Genomic DNA, 15,614 nt, shown 5'->3' on the forward strand with positions numbered 1-15,614 from the left:
CGATCTTAGGAAAAAATTCGTTGTTCTTAAAAAAGCGACAGTTCAGTCTTGAGTACGAAAGGAGCATTTCTCTGTAGAGGTACATCATCAAGAGAGGGTATTTTGTTTTATGTATTTTGTTTTGTCTCCTCTATTACACATTTCGCTGTCTTAATACAAAATACAACACGCGAGCTGGACATACGGCCGATTGATAATAAGAAGGAAAAGTAGGACTGCATATACGGTATAAATCGATTTGTTCCGAACAATGTGTTTCTGTGACGGCATTGTCAACGGTTGATGGTGCAGTTGTGAAATATATGAACAAATTGGACTGTTCAATAAGTTCGCGCCGTGAAGAATGTTGAGAGTGGTGGTGGCGAAATAAAGTCTAGCAGGCGATAATAAGGCCACATTGATAACTCCAAGTACATACGTATAAATGCGACGCGTGTATATATAGCAGCAAGTTCTCTCTTGAACGTCGAACGAGTCCTTCGTGCGTTGTGCTTATCAAGATATTCAGAAGCGACTTGGCACAAGCGGATCACGGCTGAAGACTAAACTTGTTTCGAATTTCCGTTGAAAAATCATGGCTAAGGACAATCTCTCTGCTATACTGTATGGCATCAACGATTTACGCCTGGTTAGTACCACGTTGCGGAAGCATATTGAACTTGCACAACTGCGCTTGCTCATATTCGAATCGAATACACTCTTATTATTTCGATTAATCTACAAACTTTTATTAGCCTAATTTATACTTAATAGACAAAAATAAAAGGATCAAGTAAGACTCAAAATATAATTAAAAAATAAAAATATAATTAAAAAATAAATTATATTTTACCAACTGTTGTAAAGAAAATGAAAAATTTATAATTTGTTTAATATAATCAGTTTAATATAATCGGTTAGCCGAGTTAGCGCATTTACGTACTACAATTTTTTTTAATATAGTAAATTATAATAATATGTTATATCTGATTTTTCTTTAGTTATCAAATTAAGGCTCGACTATCTCGAGGCGCCGTATTGTACGACGTCAAATGAAATGATATGCAATAAATTTTTACATACATTGATACATATTTATTTTTTAAATCCGTACAAACAGAATAATTTCGTAGTCTTGAAATCTGTAAAATATGCGGCAAACTGAAATGTATGTCTGATATATCAAGTAAAGTGTAAAATAATTTCTGAAATAATGATACTAAAAGCTGTTCTTAAATCGTATTCTGCATAGATGGCTTAGTTTATCACATATTTTACAGATTTTAGGATTATGAAATTATTATGTTTTTAAGGGAAAATTAAAAAATAAAAGTATACATTATATTCGTTCTTATAGATGTATTTATCCTTTGAAACACTACATAAATCAGTTTTTAATTTACGTTTTTTTTTTTGAAACAAATAACAAAGAATATCTTTTTTTTATTAATAACACTGAATTTTAAAAATTAAGAACAGATTAATGTGCTATTCTTGTCATTTCTCTTTAATTTTGTTTTATGCAAATAAAAAAGTAATATAAAAAATTACATTTTTCTATAAGAAAATTTTGTATTTTGAAAATAAAAAACTAGTAATTTTATAAAAATAAATCTTTATCAATTTTTTCAATTCACCAATTTTTTATGTAAAAGTATAACACAAAGAGTAAAAAAAAAAACTTTTTCTTGAGAAAACAAAAACTGCAAACAATTTTTTTTCTTATTTAATACGATATAGTAAATATAAGATTATAAATTTTTTTACTAGCATAATTCAAATTTGTTAAAATATATATATATAAAATAATAATCTGAATATATATATATATATATATATATATATATATATATATTCAGATTATTATTTTTATAATCACTTGTTGATCCTGATTCTTAAATATAACTTCACGTAAGACTGTAGTTGCTTTATAAATCGATTGTAGATGTCTCTCCGTATTAACGGATTGACCTTTTAAATCATTTAAGTATCTGCATTAAACAACTTCTTTTTGCCACATTATGGAATTTTGTTAACTTTTTCTTGCTATTCAGTATTTTTATTTCATAAAAGATAAATGCAAAATTGAAATAACAGACTATTCTATGTCAACTTCTAGAATGTCAAATTTTATAAATTATTTTATTATTATTGTGTGCGCAGTGATTTTTTGCAATGTCGTTCAAATATATTTGTGATTTAGATATGGATAATTTTTCCTGTTTTAGGAAAACACGAGTATCGAGGAACCAGAAGACAATGGTAAGATATGCTTTTTTTATCAATCAATATTTACTATTTTTTAATTAGCCTTGATAAAAAACATCACCAAAAAATTCCAATAATGTGTATTATTAAGAAATGTATTATTGAGAAATATAATTAATAAATGATACTGTTCTTAATAAAAAAAAGTATTAGTGAATTAATCAACATTATTAGATAATATTATTTTTTATTAGAGAGGAAAGTTCCGTAAAAACTCAGTTTATATTGAAAATGTAAAAGAAGGATTTTTTATCCGATTGCGTAACACTTTGTTGTGAATCAATTTACATCGACATCTATTAATACATGCGATGACGCTTGTCGAAGTATTATACGCAATGCTGTTCCAGATACATACTGATAAATTAAGAAGATTAATTTCAATTTAAAACTGTTGAGCGTTTTGTACGTATATTTTCATCTTAATAAGTTGGAAAAATTTATAATAATCTTAAATTTTCGATATTAATCTTTTGATGAACAAAAACAAACTAAAATTATGAAGTGAGATAAAGAAACTTAAAAGTATGTTTTGAGATCAATTAAATTTATCATAATACTGACAATTTGGAAAAAGAATTTAAAAGCTAGATGTTTTTTTTTATATTTTAGTAAGTTGGAAATATATCATAATAAAAAAATATTGTAATTTTCTATAGAGGTGCTTCTTGAAATGGGATGCGTAGGAATCTGTGGGTCGGACATTCATTATCTTGTCAATGGCAGAATTGGCGATTTCATAGTGAAGAAACCTATGATCCTTGGTCATGAGTCCTCTGGAACTGTTGCCAAACTTGGAAAAAATGTTATGAATTTAAAGGTATATCATACACATATATATATATATATATAATATATATATATATGTATGTGTTTACTTTATCCATAAATATATATGCAGGAGGGATTTGAGGATTCAATTTCGCTCTGAAATTTTTTATTAATTTTTTCATTTTTATTAATTACAAAAAATATAGTTTTTCTCTCGATTCTGAGTAAATATTTTATTGTAACAAAATATTTTTTGCTTTCGTTATGGCCATGTAAATAATTTCTGGGACTTTAAATGGAGCTTTAGTAGGATGTTCGATACAGAAGAAAAAATTTCTGACAAAGTTTTTAAACCGAAAAACAGAATAGTATCGAGATTAATGACATTCACAATTTGTTTGTAATAAGTATATTTTACTTACACTTTCTTTAGGAGAAAAAAATTATGATTTACAAAATTTAATATTTTTCCTATTCAAAATCAGGAACCAGGTGAAGTCTTAAAATATCAAAAAACGCAATTTTAATCTCTACAGTATTCAAAAGAACAATTCATTAACACAAAAAATTGCTGTTTATGTAATAATAGAATTGATAAAACTTTCCTTCTCTCTAAAAAATTTTAATGTACCCATGATTTTATCGTTATTTTTGAACTAATATTAATATTGAAGAATGGTTATTCTTTTATAAAATATATTCTTAGCATTTTCTTGTTTTTTATTTTTTATAGATCGGTGATCGCGTTGCTATTGAACCTGGCGTGCCTTGCAGGATATGTTCACATTGTAAAGAGGGACGTTATAATCTGTGCAAAGATGTTGTCTTTTGTGCAACTCCGCCTGTGCACGGCAACTTAAGACGTTTCTACAAACATGCAGCTGATTTCTGTTTCAAGTAAACATAATTGATTGCATATAATAGTTGATTATACTTACATATAATTACATTAAAACTGACAGTGCAAACAATGATGTAAATGCAAGATAGCTATCCAGTAATAATTACTAATAGCAATATCACATTAATATTATAATTTCCTGACCAACAAAGTAATAGTATATATTATACGTAACATTGTTAACAATTACATTGTTGAATAGGAAATTATAACATTGATGTTATATTACTATTAGTTTATTGGGTGTTTATTGGATAGGAAACTCTTTTTGAATTCAAAATGAAACAAATTGATAAAATATGTCGTCGCAGATGGAAAGAAAATTAATTTCTGTATTTATGATTTTTTTATAATAGATTGCCCGATCATATAAGCTTAGAAGAAGGAGCGCTTTTAGAGCCATTATCGGTAGGAGTACACGCTTGTAAACGGGGCGAGGTCGGAATCAGTTCTAAAGTATTAATTCTGGGAGCTGGTCCGATTGGTTTGGTGACCTTGCTGGTAGCCAAAGCCATGGGTGCGAAGAAAATAGTTATCACAGGTATGTGTTAAAAGATAAAACTTGAAACAAAAGAAACAAATACTTTAATCTACGTTTTAATGATTTTCTTTATCTTCAGTCAACAGTTCTTTATCTTTATTCAAATGATCATTATAAAGAAGTATATATAAAAAGTGTGAGATAATATTATTTCATAAGGAAGTATAGTAAGGTTGGAATAAAGTTCGTAGCACTACGAATTCAAACAATTTATAATATCGTTAAACAACGAAATTTAAATTTAAAAAAGGATTTTAAAGCTTAAAAAAATCTCTTTTGAAAACTCATGTCTTTTTAGTTTTTATGAGTTTGATAATATTTACGTATAGAAAATTACGAACTAAACAAAATGGGAAATTTTCTTCTCACTTTGTGAGTTTATTACGTATAAAAAAAATTTTGTGAAAATTTTCGACTTTCTAACGTAAAAGTTTTCTCTACATAATCGTTTTTTAAAAATGTTTCTAAGATTTTTTATTACTAAGTTATTGCGAATTATATAAAAGAAGCATTTTGTCTTTGATTGCTCGTAATTTCGTTAAAGTCATCGCAATTCAAAAAATAGATTTGTAGACTGATATTCATAATCGGTTCTTATATTTATCATTTAAGTAATCTTAAAATGTCATATATCAATCACAAAACTGTATTTGATATAATTTAGTATAATTGCCGAATTTGTTTATTATCATGATATAAATGAAATAGCACGACAAAGTTTTATTTTGACTCAGTAAAAGAAAACTTCGTTATTAGCTTTTTAGCGTTTTATGAAGTTAATTGCGATATCAAAATTCAGTCATTTTTTAAAAAATTTTTTGCTGATTTATATTATGTATCAAAATAACATTTTAGTATTTTTTTATTGAGAAGTAAAGGAAACTTCTTATATAAAATGATACACGTTGTCACTTAATGGAAAATTCTGTAGCGATTGCATTTGTAACGTCATGATAACAAAATTTTTGATGTATAATTTATCGTAAATTTGTTTGTGAAGCGACATAAATAGTTGATCAAGTTATATAATGCATTTACGTAATTGCGAATGAGAGAAAAACATCTACATTGGAGATATGGTGTAATAATGATGTTGCAATGTCGATCGCGAGATAAGGCTTCGCTGAAGCATTTAGCATGATAGATACTACCTATGGAACAAGAAAGTATATCGTCGAGGTCACGCAGTTACAAAGTATCGTGTGTCATCAAGTAGTTATTTTTCTATTGCAAATTTGAACTACGCATTGATACGTAAAGCGCTGTTTTTTCAAGGATACTACATCTTTCTTCGTAATATATATTTCCATTCTTTTGTAGATAACACAAAGCACGTTTTACAAGTAGCACAAGTCCTCTTTTGAAGAATTCTAAATGCAAGCCTATACAACTTATAAATGAGATGTAAGTAGGCGCGATTTGTGTTTATAGATATCTTGCAAAGTAGACTGAACATAGCGAAGAAACTTGGCGCCGACGTCACGTATCTGGTGCAAAAGGATAGATCGGAGGAGGATACAGTGACTGATATTCATGCAATTTTTGAGGGTGAACCTAACAGAACGATAGATGCATCCGGCGCACAATCCTCGATTCGTTTAGCGATTCTTGTAAGCTACAAAATATATCCTTATTTTAAATTAAACTATTTATATTAATTAGATTATTTAAAGATTAGTTGACAATCTAAAGTATTAGGTGTTGGAATTAATTCGTAGCGTTTTACAAGTGATGGGAAGTACTTTCATTAATGTATTTTTTAATGCTCATGTGAAATAAATAACATTCTTTCATTAAAAACGCTACGAATTAATTCCAACACCTAATAATTAGATTATAAATCGTATTTGTATTGTACATTAGGCAACCAAATCTGGTGGAGTCATTGTGTTAGTGGGAATGGGTGCTCCAGAAGTACAAATTCCACTAATAAACGCTTTAATAAGAGAAGTTGACATCAGAGGTGTTTTCCGATACGTAAATGAGTAAGTTTCGATTAGTCAAATTATATGTTAAACAGGAAAAGTACATATTAATACTTCGTGTTAAATTAAATGTGAGGATAATTTACCAATTTAATTATTAAGAGAAATAGATCATGATTCTAAAAAAAATCAGGATTCCTATTTTATACACGTTTAGTGACACACTGATAGTTGTCAATATTGTTATATATCGTTGCACAAATATTTTGTATGGCAAAAAAATTGGTAGACATGTACAGAATAGCTTCTCAAGGAGTTCTTCTAATTTTTAATTTATTTATAGTCTTCACATAGATAAATTATCTTAATTATCTTGCGCTTCATAGAAGATTATTCTGTATAATCTTCTTTTCTTTTCACATTACAGCTATGGCGATGCATTGGACCTTATTTCGTCTGGCAAGATAGACGTGAAGTCGTTGGTCACTCATAATTACAAGCTAGAGGAAACCAAGCAAGCATTTGAGACCTGTAGAACTGGAGCAGGTGGAGCTATCAAAGTTATGATTCACTGTAAATAAACGAATTACAGTAAATACAATTATAAATCTCTGCGAGAAATATTACGCGAAAGGTTTTATATTATGCGTCATTTTAAACTGAATTTAGTTATGTAAGTAATCTTCTTAATCTCTTTGATGTTTGATTTAATTAAGGTAAAAAAATGGAGAAATGGAAAATAAATATTTAAATATTGAGTTATATATATAACAGATACATAGCTATATATATAAAATATATAAAATATATATGCATATATATATCGCAGATTGGCAATGTTTTAATGTTGAATCTTTCATAATGTAGTCTCGTGTAAATTCCATACATAATGTATCTTTTAATACATAATGTATCTTGGCAATTAATGGTAAGAAATATTCCTAAATGCTTATATAGAGATCGCATAAAATATGTATGTTATTAACGCGTATAAAAGTGATCCTACACGGTCAATAATACTGTTAGTATTAACAAATTCTGACAATGACTGATTGTGTGCGGTTAATATTGATGGATTGACGTAGAATACTGACCAGTGATCCAGTCCATTTGGATTTTGATTCTCGAGCATCAGTATCGTTTTATTAGGATCCATATCACAGTGTGTCACAATGCAATAGATATAGTATGTAAAACTAACGTGAAATATATTGTCAATAATACAGATCGTATAAGGTTGTAAGAATATTGAAAATATTGACATACTGTCGTATGTATTCAGTATTATTATTCAACATTACTCTAATCAGTATTATTGATCGTATAGGGTCTTCTTGGCTCAAAAGGAGTGGCGATATATTCGAAACGACTGCTGAATTTAATAATGATGTTAGCTGATATATTTTTTCAGAATAATAACAATATATTTTATGTAAGCGATGAAGTTTTATTCCAAATCTTTTTGCTTCAAAAGGATGCCTCGATATAATTGTTTCTTTCTCTCATATTCTCATTTTTAATAAAAATTATATTCTAATATTCTAGTATTCATTCTAATATAAATAATAATAGGATATTAAAATACCTATTCTGTATGATTATATTAGATAATTATTCTTTACAATTATTATTAAAATTATTCTAATAGAATATTCCAATATTTTATTATATAATACACTTAAAAATTAGATATCTGTTGCTTTATAAGAATATTTTCTTTCACGTTGAAAGATACAACCATTGCGTGTCAATCATAGTTCGTGAACAATTCGAATATCCGATATTTCAGCAATTGTTAAGAAACATCTCGAATTTAATTTCTATATTAAATAACTTTTGCTGCAATATTCGTTGCATTTTCTACTTTTATTTCCCTTGCCTCCTTTCTGCTTTCAAAAATTGAATAAAACTTCATCTTCCATGTAACTCAAAAAGGCGCGAAACGAAAGTGACTAGATTTAATTGTCGCGACGTAATTGGTTCATCGTTCGGACGTCCACCAATCACAGACGTCGTAGCTCGGTGGTTTCGCGCCACTCGCAGTCAGTCATGGCCGCGTCGCGACAAATGGATGAGTTGTGTTTGCGTTGCTCCGTGTTTTTCACGTTCGTTACCGTTCAAGAGCGAATCTCGCGCATCAGAAATGATTATAAACGTCTTCCGCGCCGTATCAGACGTTTATCGCGATGCAAGCGTTGCCCGCAATCGGCTGATAGACGCGAATATCGCAAATATACCGAACCGTTTGGATGATTGTTTGCGCGCTTGCGAACAAGCACCCGCCATTTTACTTGAGATACCACGAAGACGCGATCATTGCTTGGTATAATCGTACGTGTCATATATATAAGCATGATTAATCGTTATATTCGGCACAGAAGGTCTCCAACAGCATTTCATCGACCGCTGCGTTCAAAATCTATGGAATCGTCTTGGTGCTTCCGTATAGGCAGATCGTGGTCACATGACTCGACCGTTATTTGCAAATGGCGTGACGTCTGAGTTCGTGCGGCGTTTTTAACATCGTTTGGTACGTTCGACATATAATTGAATGTACAAATTTCGCGTAATTCAGCGTAATTGTTACACAAGACAAGCTTTAACTGCCGAATTCGCAAGTTGTATGTGTCTATAGTGTCGATTATTCATGTTAGTTGAATCGTGGAACTATTAAATGATGAGTACTTTGCTTGCATACAATTTGCAAATGAAATTTGTGTTAAACATCTTTGACTGCGAATTTGACGAAGGTTTTTAAATAACGTACTTTATATGTGAGAAATATCGGAAACAAAAATTTAGTTAAGATAATACAATATATATCGTTATGTATTTTTATTATTTAGATTGTTAAATAATAAAAAACTTGGCATGTAATAACTGTGCAAAGTACTTTATATGTGTAGATAAATGGAATGTTTAGTTATATAATTATATAAAAAATAAGAAAATTATGCCTTATTAAATTATATTAGAATCCTTTGATTGTTATAAACAAAAGTTTTTTGATTGGTGAATATGAATTTCGAAAATTGTTGCAGATTGAAATCTTCAGAAACATGATGATATCTTTGATTTTAGTATAAATTATGAATTCAAGGAATTCAAAAAAATTGAACCTGATATTTAATAAAGATGGAAATTTTTTAATATAACAAATTCTGTACGTTAAAAATTTTAAGAGCCTAAAAAAAAACTTAGTTATACAATTTTTTAGTGCTAATTATCAATAACAATCAAAAGGAAAAGATGGATGAAAATTATGTATTATATATATAATTCATGTAAATTAATATTCTATTATTTTATATTACTTTATATATAAAGGATTTATTTTTAACAAATTTCTGTTTATTTCTGTTGCAGAATAATGAAAAGAGAATCTCTTATTGATATTTAAAAGTAATCTGGGACAATGATGTTGAAAGTTATATAATGAAATATCATAATGTACAATGTAATAATAGGAAATATACAATTTGTGTAAGTTTTTACATTTTACTTTAGATATTGTTACGCCCGGGCGTCCGGCTCGCGGAAACGTTTTCGAGAACGCGTTCACATACTTCCTAGAAACAACACGAATATTATAAAAAAAAATAAAAAAAGTTTATTACGAAATGAACACAGGACACCCCCCTCCACACACACACACACACACACACACACACACACACACAAACACACACACACACACGCGCGCGCGCGCGCGCGCGCGCGCGATCGATGAGAGAATAAGCGGATCGAGAGACACGTCCGAGCGTAGCGACAGCTCGCGTCCAAATCTTATTAAATAACAGAGCCACGTGTCGCTGGGCAATGCGACTTTCAGGACTTCACGAGTGGCGATCTACGGTGTTGATTCGGCACTGGCGTAACAATATATATTTCCTTATACTTCGTTTATATTATAATTTCTTATGATTTGTATTGTTATAGATATCGGAGCACATGAAGCAATTCAAATAGAATCTTCACTGCGAATTCCTTTTATATCATTTTGGAAAGGATCTCAAACTTGAAATGAAGGTAAACACTAAAAGTTCTTAATTTTAACCTTATTTTTATCAAAAGTAAATATATCTTGTGCTTATCCATTAATATCAATAACTTATTTGAAAAATAAAATAAAAAATGAATTTAATTTTGATTAAAAAATTGATTTTAAATATTTTTTATTAAAAGCATTTATTTTTCATTGATATTAAGATTTTTAAAATATATAAAATTATTAAAGATATAGAAAATTTCTTTTGATATTAAGGTTAAATACTTTTGCATGATTTATAACTTTTATGCATGTTGCTTAGTACTATATCATTTCTTTAAACTGTTTTTGCAATATAAAATAAGAAATAGTATAAAAATTAAGAAAGACAGCTTATATATTTAAAAACATTGCTATTAAAATCTTTATGTTCGAAAAGCTTTATGTTTAAAAAAATATTTCTGGCATTTTAGAATAAGTAAAACTTTTTTTGCTTTTACTAAAAGCTATCATACATTTTATAAAATATTTGGAAGTCTTATTGCATTATTTAAATTCTCTATTTTGCTGACAATGGATCTATGGAATATTTTATCATTTAAAATAAAGGATTCATACACTTATTCTCTGATATGGAGTACATTTTCGATATATAATTAAATATTATTAACATATAACGAAATACTACTGGTCGATATTCTTGCGATAAAATACTTTGATTTGCCAACAACTAATTCATATTGATCAGTACAAAGAAACGTTAAGTGGTTTTGCGCACTGGCACTGAATAGCGAGCATAGGACGATGAAAATCGTTTTAACCATCTGCAGTATTGTCCATTAACAATAGCACTGCGTGACTTCTTCTATTAGCCTTCTACATTATCAAGTGCATACTTCAGACCTACCATTTATTCCACCTCATTCATTCCGAAGTTCTTCAGTTATACTCGAGTAAACTACCGAGTATGTATCATTAGTTTTTAGTCATTAGCTTAAAGTCACTTTGCTTAATTATAAATTGATTTGAGGATTACATATTATGATAGATGTAACTGTAAATAATTAGTCAAAGAATATAATTAGCTATCCTTACAAATTTTTTTGTTAAATAAAAAGTAAAAATTTTGATTTTACATGAAAAATATATTATTTAAAATTAGGAATATTTTATATATATATAGAAATAACGAAATTGTTAGTAAATAATCATTAACATTAATAAACAACTTTTAATTTGTTGATTTGTCGCTATCATAAGAAGGACTTTGCAAAGTCCACACAAGCGGTTAGCTACGAGCTCTTAGCTTTGATAATGGAACAGCGCGACTTCTTTTATTAGCTCCCCGTGTTATCGAGTGGTATAGTACTCGACGAATATTTGTCCATTCGGTGGGTGAGCGCAAATATATAACTTTCATATGTTCCATTCGTACGTTCCGTTTGCCATTGGTAAGTAAAAACAAGACTGAGAAGTTACCGAAGATTTTATTCCCTTTTGATTTTGATCCCTATCGATTTTTTATAATAATAAATCTTGCTTTAAAACGGACACTTGCTTTGTTTAAATTACATATTCACTTTGTTATTGTACAGATAAATGAATTCAAATGTGAATGGCTTTAATAATAAGTTATTTAATTAATTCATAATTAATGAAATTATACCGAAAGATTATTTTTTCGAGATAAAAATTATTACATATCTCACAAATTTTTTATTTCTATGATTAAATATATTGGCGAATCTAATAAATTTACTATGTTAATAGAAAAGTATGTTTTCACGCATCTATATATGTATTGTACTTTAATTGATTTTTTACATTATTTATAAAATCCTATTTTTTAATATTAAGTATTTTTATAATGATACTTTAAATTTTTTTACTTGAAACTCAATGTTTCAATTGACAATTTTACGAGTGATGAACAATTTATATATTAATATTGTTTATTAATCAGTACTTTTCGGATAAATTTCTTGTACTTTAACTGCAAATTACTAATGTATTAACTCCGAAATCATTTTTAAAATGGAAATTTTTATTTGGAAATACAGGATCGCGGAAAATTTCCCTTGTTACAGAGGTTACTTATTCGTTATGTGAGTGTAAAATTTTCTGCTCGCGCTAGTCGAAACGTAATCTCGGATATTCGTAGTGCCGGAGCGCACTTCGCGCTTCGTGTTACATTATCGGAGACAGCGGATAATTAATTAGAGTGCCGGCGCAAACAGCAGGTTCGGCAGGAGGACGATGGACCTACCATTCCCGTTCGTCCGGGAACTCCGGTGTATCTTGTGCGTCCATAGCGCTCGCTATGGCGCAAATATAATCGACAGCATTTCCCACGAGAGTAGGACGGTGCCGGTTGTGCATACGAACGCTCGCCACGCGGGCCACGTTGACGTGGTTGGTGTTTCCTTGTTGGAAAGCGTGGCTTCCGAGTTTACCTGCGCATATTTGCATGGCCGATAGAGAGACAGATACGATATATACATTTAATCGCTTCGATAACCGATCGCTTGTATTTGCCTGTCGCTGTTCGCTTTTGAGTCTGTCCAATTGGATTGACTTGCGAATGATTCCGTTCTTCGTTATCCGTTAAGTAAGGAATTTCTAAAACAGTCACTAACAATATCCACATTCATATATTTTATTGAACTATCATGTATCTATTTTTTTTTTCAGTTGAAGATTTAGCAGCATTACAAAAATTTGATAAAAATGTTATAAATTTACATTATATGATTTTCTGTGTAGTAACTTGGCTTTGCAAATTTATCTATGCCAGCTGTGTATTTAAATTCACTTATTGTTATATAATCTTAAAATTTTTTTTCAGAATTATATGATATCTCAGAAGAGATGTTCTCTGACGAAGATTAATTATATAAATACATCATCTTATTTAGAATTTTTAACTTTCTAGATGAAATATTTTTATAAAGTCTAAATTGTAATTATTTATTAAAGTAATTAGCGTTTTGATATTCCAACAATTGTCATTTCCCTTATTTGGTCTCTATCGCTTGGACAGTAGTCCCGTCTTGCAGAATATCATATGTAAAGCCGATGCTCCACATGAAAGAAGTTAATACATGCAGTTTATTTTGACTTTGCGGTTTTCGTACACGTGCACGTACGCCTTATGATATTTTAGGGCTGCATTTTAGCAATAGCGGAAACTGGTGTTCTCATATCAATCTTGCGGTCTGACAGTTGTAAGTCGCCCGAGTATGAAGAGATCCTAGCCAGAAACCTTAAAACTGAAAGGAATACTTGCATAATCGTCACCTAATACTTTACCCGTAAATGTATCCTTGTAGGACTTAACGCACGCCATATACCTTTGTAGGATGCATGCAACATTCTATGAAGTATATTTGCTGCAATAACAAGTCTTTTTATTTCACGCTTTTTAATTGTGGTTATTTATAATTTATAATTTGAGTGTTTCAAATTGCGAGGTCAAATATCTTAATCATAAAATCATAAAAAAGAAAAATCATATTAAAAATTGATTCGAATAAGAAGGAAGAGTATCGCAGAGAATTAGATCAAATCAAATTTTTTAAAAAGAATTCTTTATTATACAGAACTTATTATCTGCGGAAAGAATATATGTTTTATCATGATGTTGATCTCGGAATTTGAATTATTATATAATATATATTTTCTATATTTTCTTTCTTATTTTGACAGACGCTGAATCTGGAATAAATTATTTTTGATCTCATTCCTTATTTCTCTGCAATGTAGTGAATGCTGTGTGAACAATTAATTAGTTTTAATAAGTAAAAAAAATATCAATTATATCAATGATCTTGTAATTTTCATTTGCAGATTTCAAGAAATTGAGCCCGTTTAGATCAATCTTTAGACGATTATATATAATAATAATTATATTTAATCTATTTTAATTTTTCAGGGGGAGATACATGTAAAATAATATACATTTGTAATATTTACACAAATAAATAACAAATGCATTTATGAAAATAAATATGTATTTCACAAATATATCTTTATTTATTTATTTATATATCATAGGTATTATAAGTTTTATAAATGCAAAATTTTATTTTTAACAAATCTGTGTTTCAATCTACTTTTTAAAAATCCATAATTATGATTGCACAGAATTTAACAATCGCGGTTGATAGTGGTATCGATTTTCAAAGTTTGAGCCTAGCCCATAATATTCGTTAATCCAATCTCTGTGTCGAGAGAGCGGTCCGTTTTCAGAGACAAGAAGCAGACCAATGTGCGGCACTCCTAATTGCGTTAGAGTAATTATGTTATACGCGTTTCAGGCAATAACACCCCACCGAACAATAATACTGTACAGATACCAGCGTTATTACGCGCCGGAACAATTACTAAATCGTAATGAGCGACGTATTTGCGAAGGGCCATTGTAATTAGCCTCCACGCTTCAGATTTAATTATACGGTTCGAATATCGTATAGCCGCGGAGAATGCCAATTGTTATATATGCTAATGAAAAATTTGACATTGCGTGATCTATCGTGGTAATTTATACAATATTAATTAATTTAATATACAACATGCGATAAAAGTTATTTTTCAAGAGTTTTTACATTATTTTTTAGGAGTTTTTCATCGAAATTCATCATGTATATATTTTATATGTTGATATTTTTGTTTATTCTTTTTAAATTATTTGTTATATCAACTTTTATGATACGACAGTATCATATAATATATAAATTTTTTTATAATATATATTTTATAATATAGATTTTTATATAATATATAAATTGTTTCATCATCTCGATGAGGAATACTTTGACTCTGTAGACGCAAACTTTCGTAATCAAATTAATCTTTCGGTATGCAAATAGTAAATTCTAAATTGAGAAATTTGATTCAATAAAATCCAAACATATCTTTTGATTATGATCGTTTTTTATGATATGAATATAATGCGATTATCTCCACGCCTCGTTTCAGTCGTAATTTTTTCGCCTCATAATATCCTGTCATGGATCACGGAGACAATAAAAAAAATAGAGCAATCGCTCTAATCTGCTGTATTTATATCGCACTAAATTTGGATTAACGCATCTGCGCGGCATGACATTTTCACCCTCGTGTTCGCTGAGGGTTGACCGCTTGTCTAATAATACTGCGGCATGATAAAAAAGCCCTCGGTGGAAGTTAATTGCCGCGGTTTGCCGGTTGTCCTCCGTCTGATGAATGGCATTATGACTTTAC

The 15,614-nt window shown here is 29.3% G+C and overlaps 2 protein-coding genes across 3 annotated transcripts in view; both read left to right on the forward strand.

The window, feature by feature from the left end:
• Positions 1 to 285: 285 nt before the first annotated feature.
• On the forward strand, positions 286 to 8,232 carry LOC105149652 (sorbitol dehydrogenase). Of its 2 annotated transcripts, XM_011062217.2 has the most exons (8): positions 286 to 628; positions 2,208 to 2,241; positions 2,907 to 3,067; positions 3,752 to 3,915; positions 4,276 to 4,460; positions 5,892 to 6,070; positions 6,324 to 6,445; positions 6,813 to 8,232. In XM_011062217.2, exons 1-8 carry the CDS (start codon positions 575 to 577, stop codon positions 6,964 to 6,966), a joined length of 1,053 nt encoding a protein of 350 aa, XP_011060519.1. In that variant the 5' UTR covers positions 286 to 574; the 3' UTR covers positions 6,967 to 8,232. The 2 variants fall into 2 exon arrangements, with proteins under 2 accessions (XP_011060519.1, XP_087267103.1); XM_087410977.1 differs by lacking the exons at positions 286 to 628; positions 2,208 to 2,241 and adding an exon at positions 2,522 to 2,652.
• Positions 8,233 to 8,385: 153 nt separating this feature from the next.
• Positions 8,386 to 15,614, forward strand: part of svp (COUP transcription factor 2) — a 305,103-nt gene continuing 297,874 nt past the window's right edge. Inside the window, exons 1-3 of the mRNA XM_087410975.1 lie at positions 8,386 to 8,915; positions 9,752 to 9,868; positions 10,325 to 10,414. The gene's annotated coding sequence lies outside the window, so the exon portion shown is untranslated. The remainder of the gene's footprint in view (positions 8,916 to 9,751; positions 9,869 to 10,324; positions 10,415 to 15,614) is intronic.

Source organism: Acromyrmex echinatior, chromosome 11, assembly GCF_024713525.1.
Source record: "Acromyrmex echinatior isolate Ae372 chromosome 11, ASM2471352v2, whole genome shotgun sequence".
NCBI lineage: Eukaryota > Metazoa > Arthropoda > Insecta > Hymenoptera > Formicidae > Acromyrmex > Acromyrmex echinatior.

Excerpts from the sequence above, each read along its gene's own strand:
- LOC105149652 (XM_011062217.2), top strand. The coding sequence starts at position 575 with ATGGCTAAGGACAATCTCTCTGCTATACTGTATGGCATCAACGATTTA. Across the intron at positions 2,242-2,906 it reads CGAGGAACCAGAAGACAATG|AGGTGCTTCTTGAAATGGGA; the intron begins GTAAGATATGCT and ends AATTTTCTATAG. Across the intron at positions 6,446-6,812 it reads GTTTTCCGATACGTAAATGA|CTATGGCGATGCATTGGACC; the intron begins GTAAGTTTCGAT and ends TTCACATTACAG.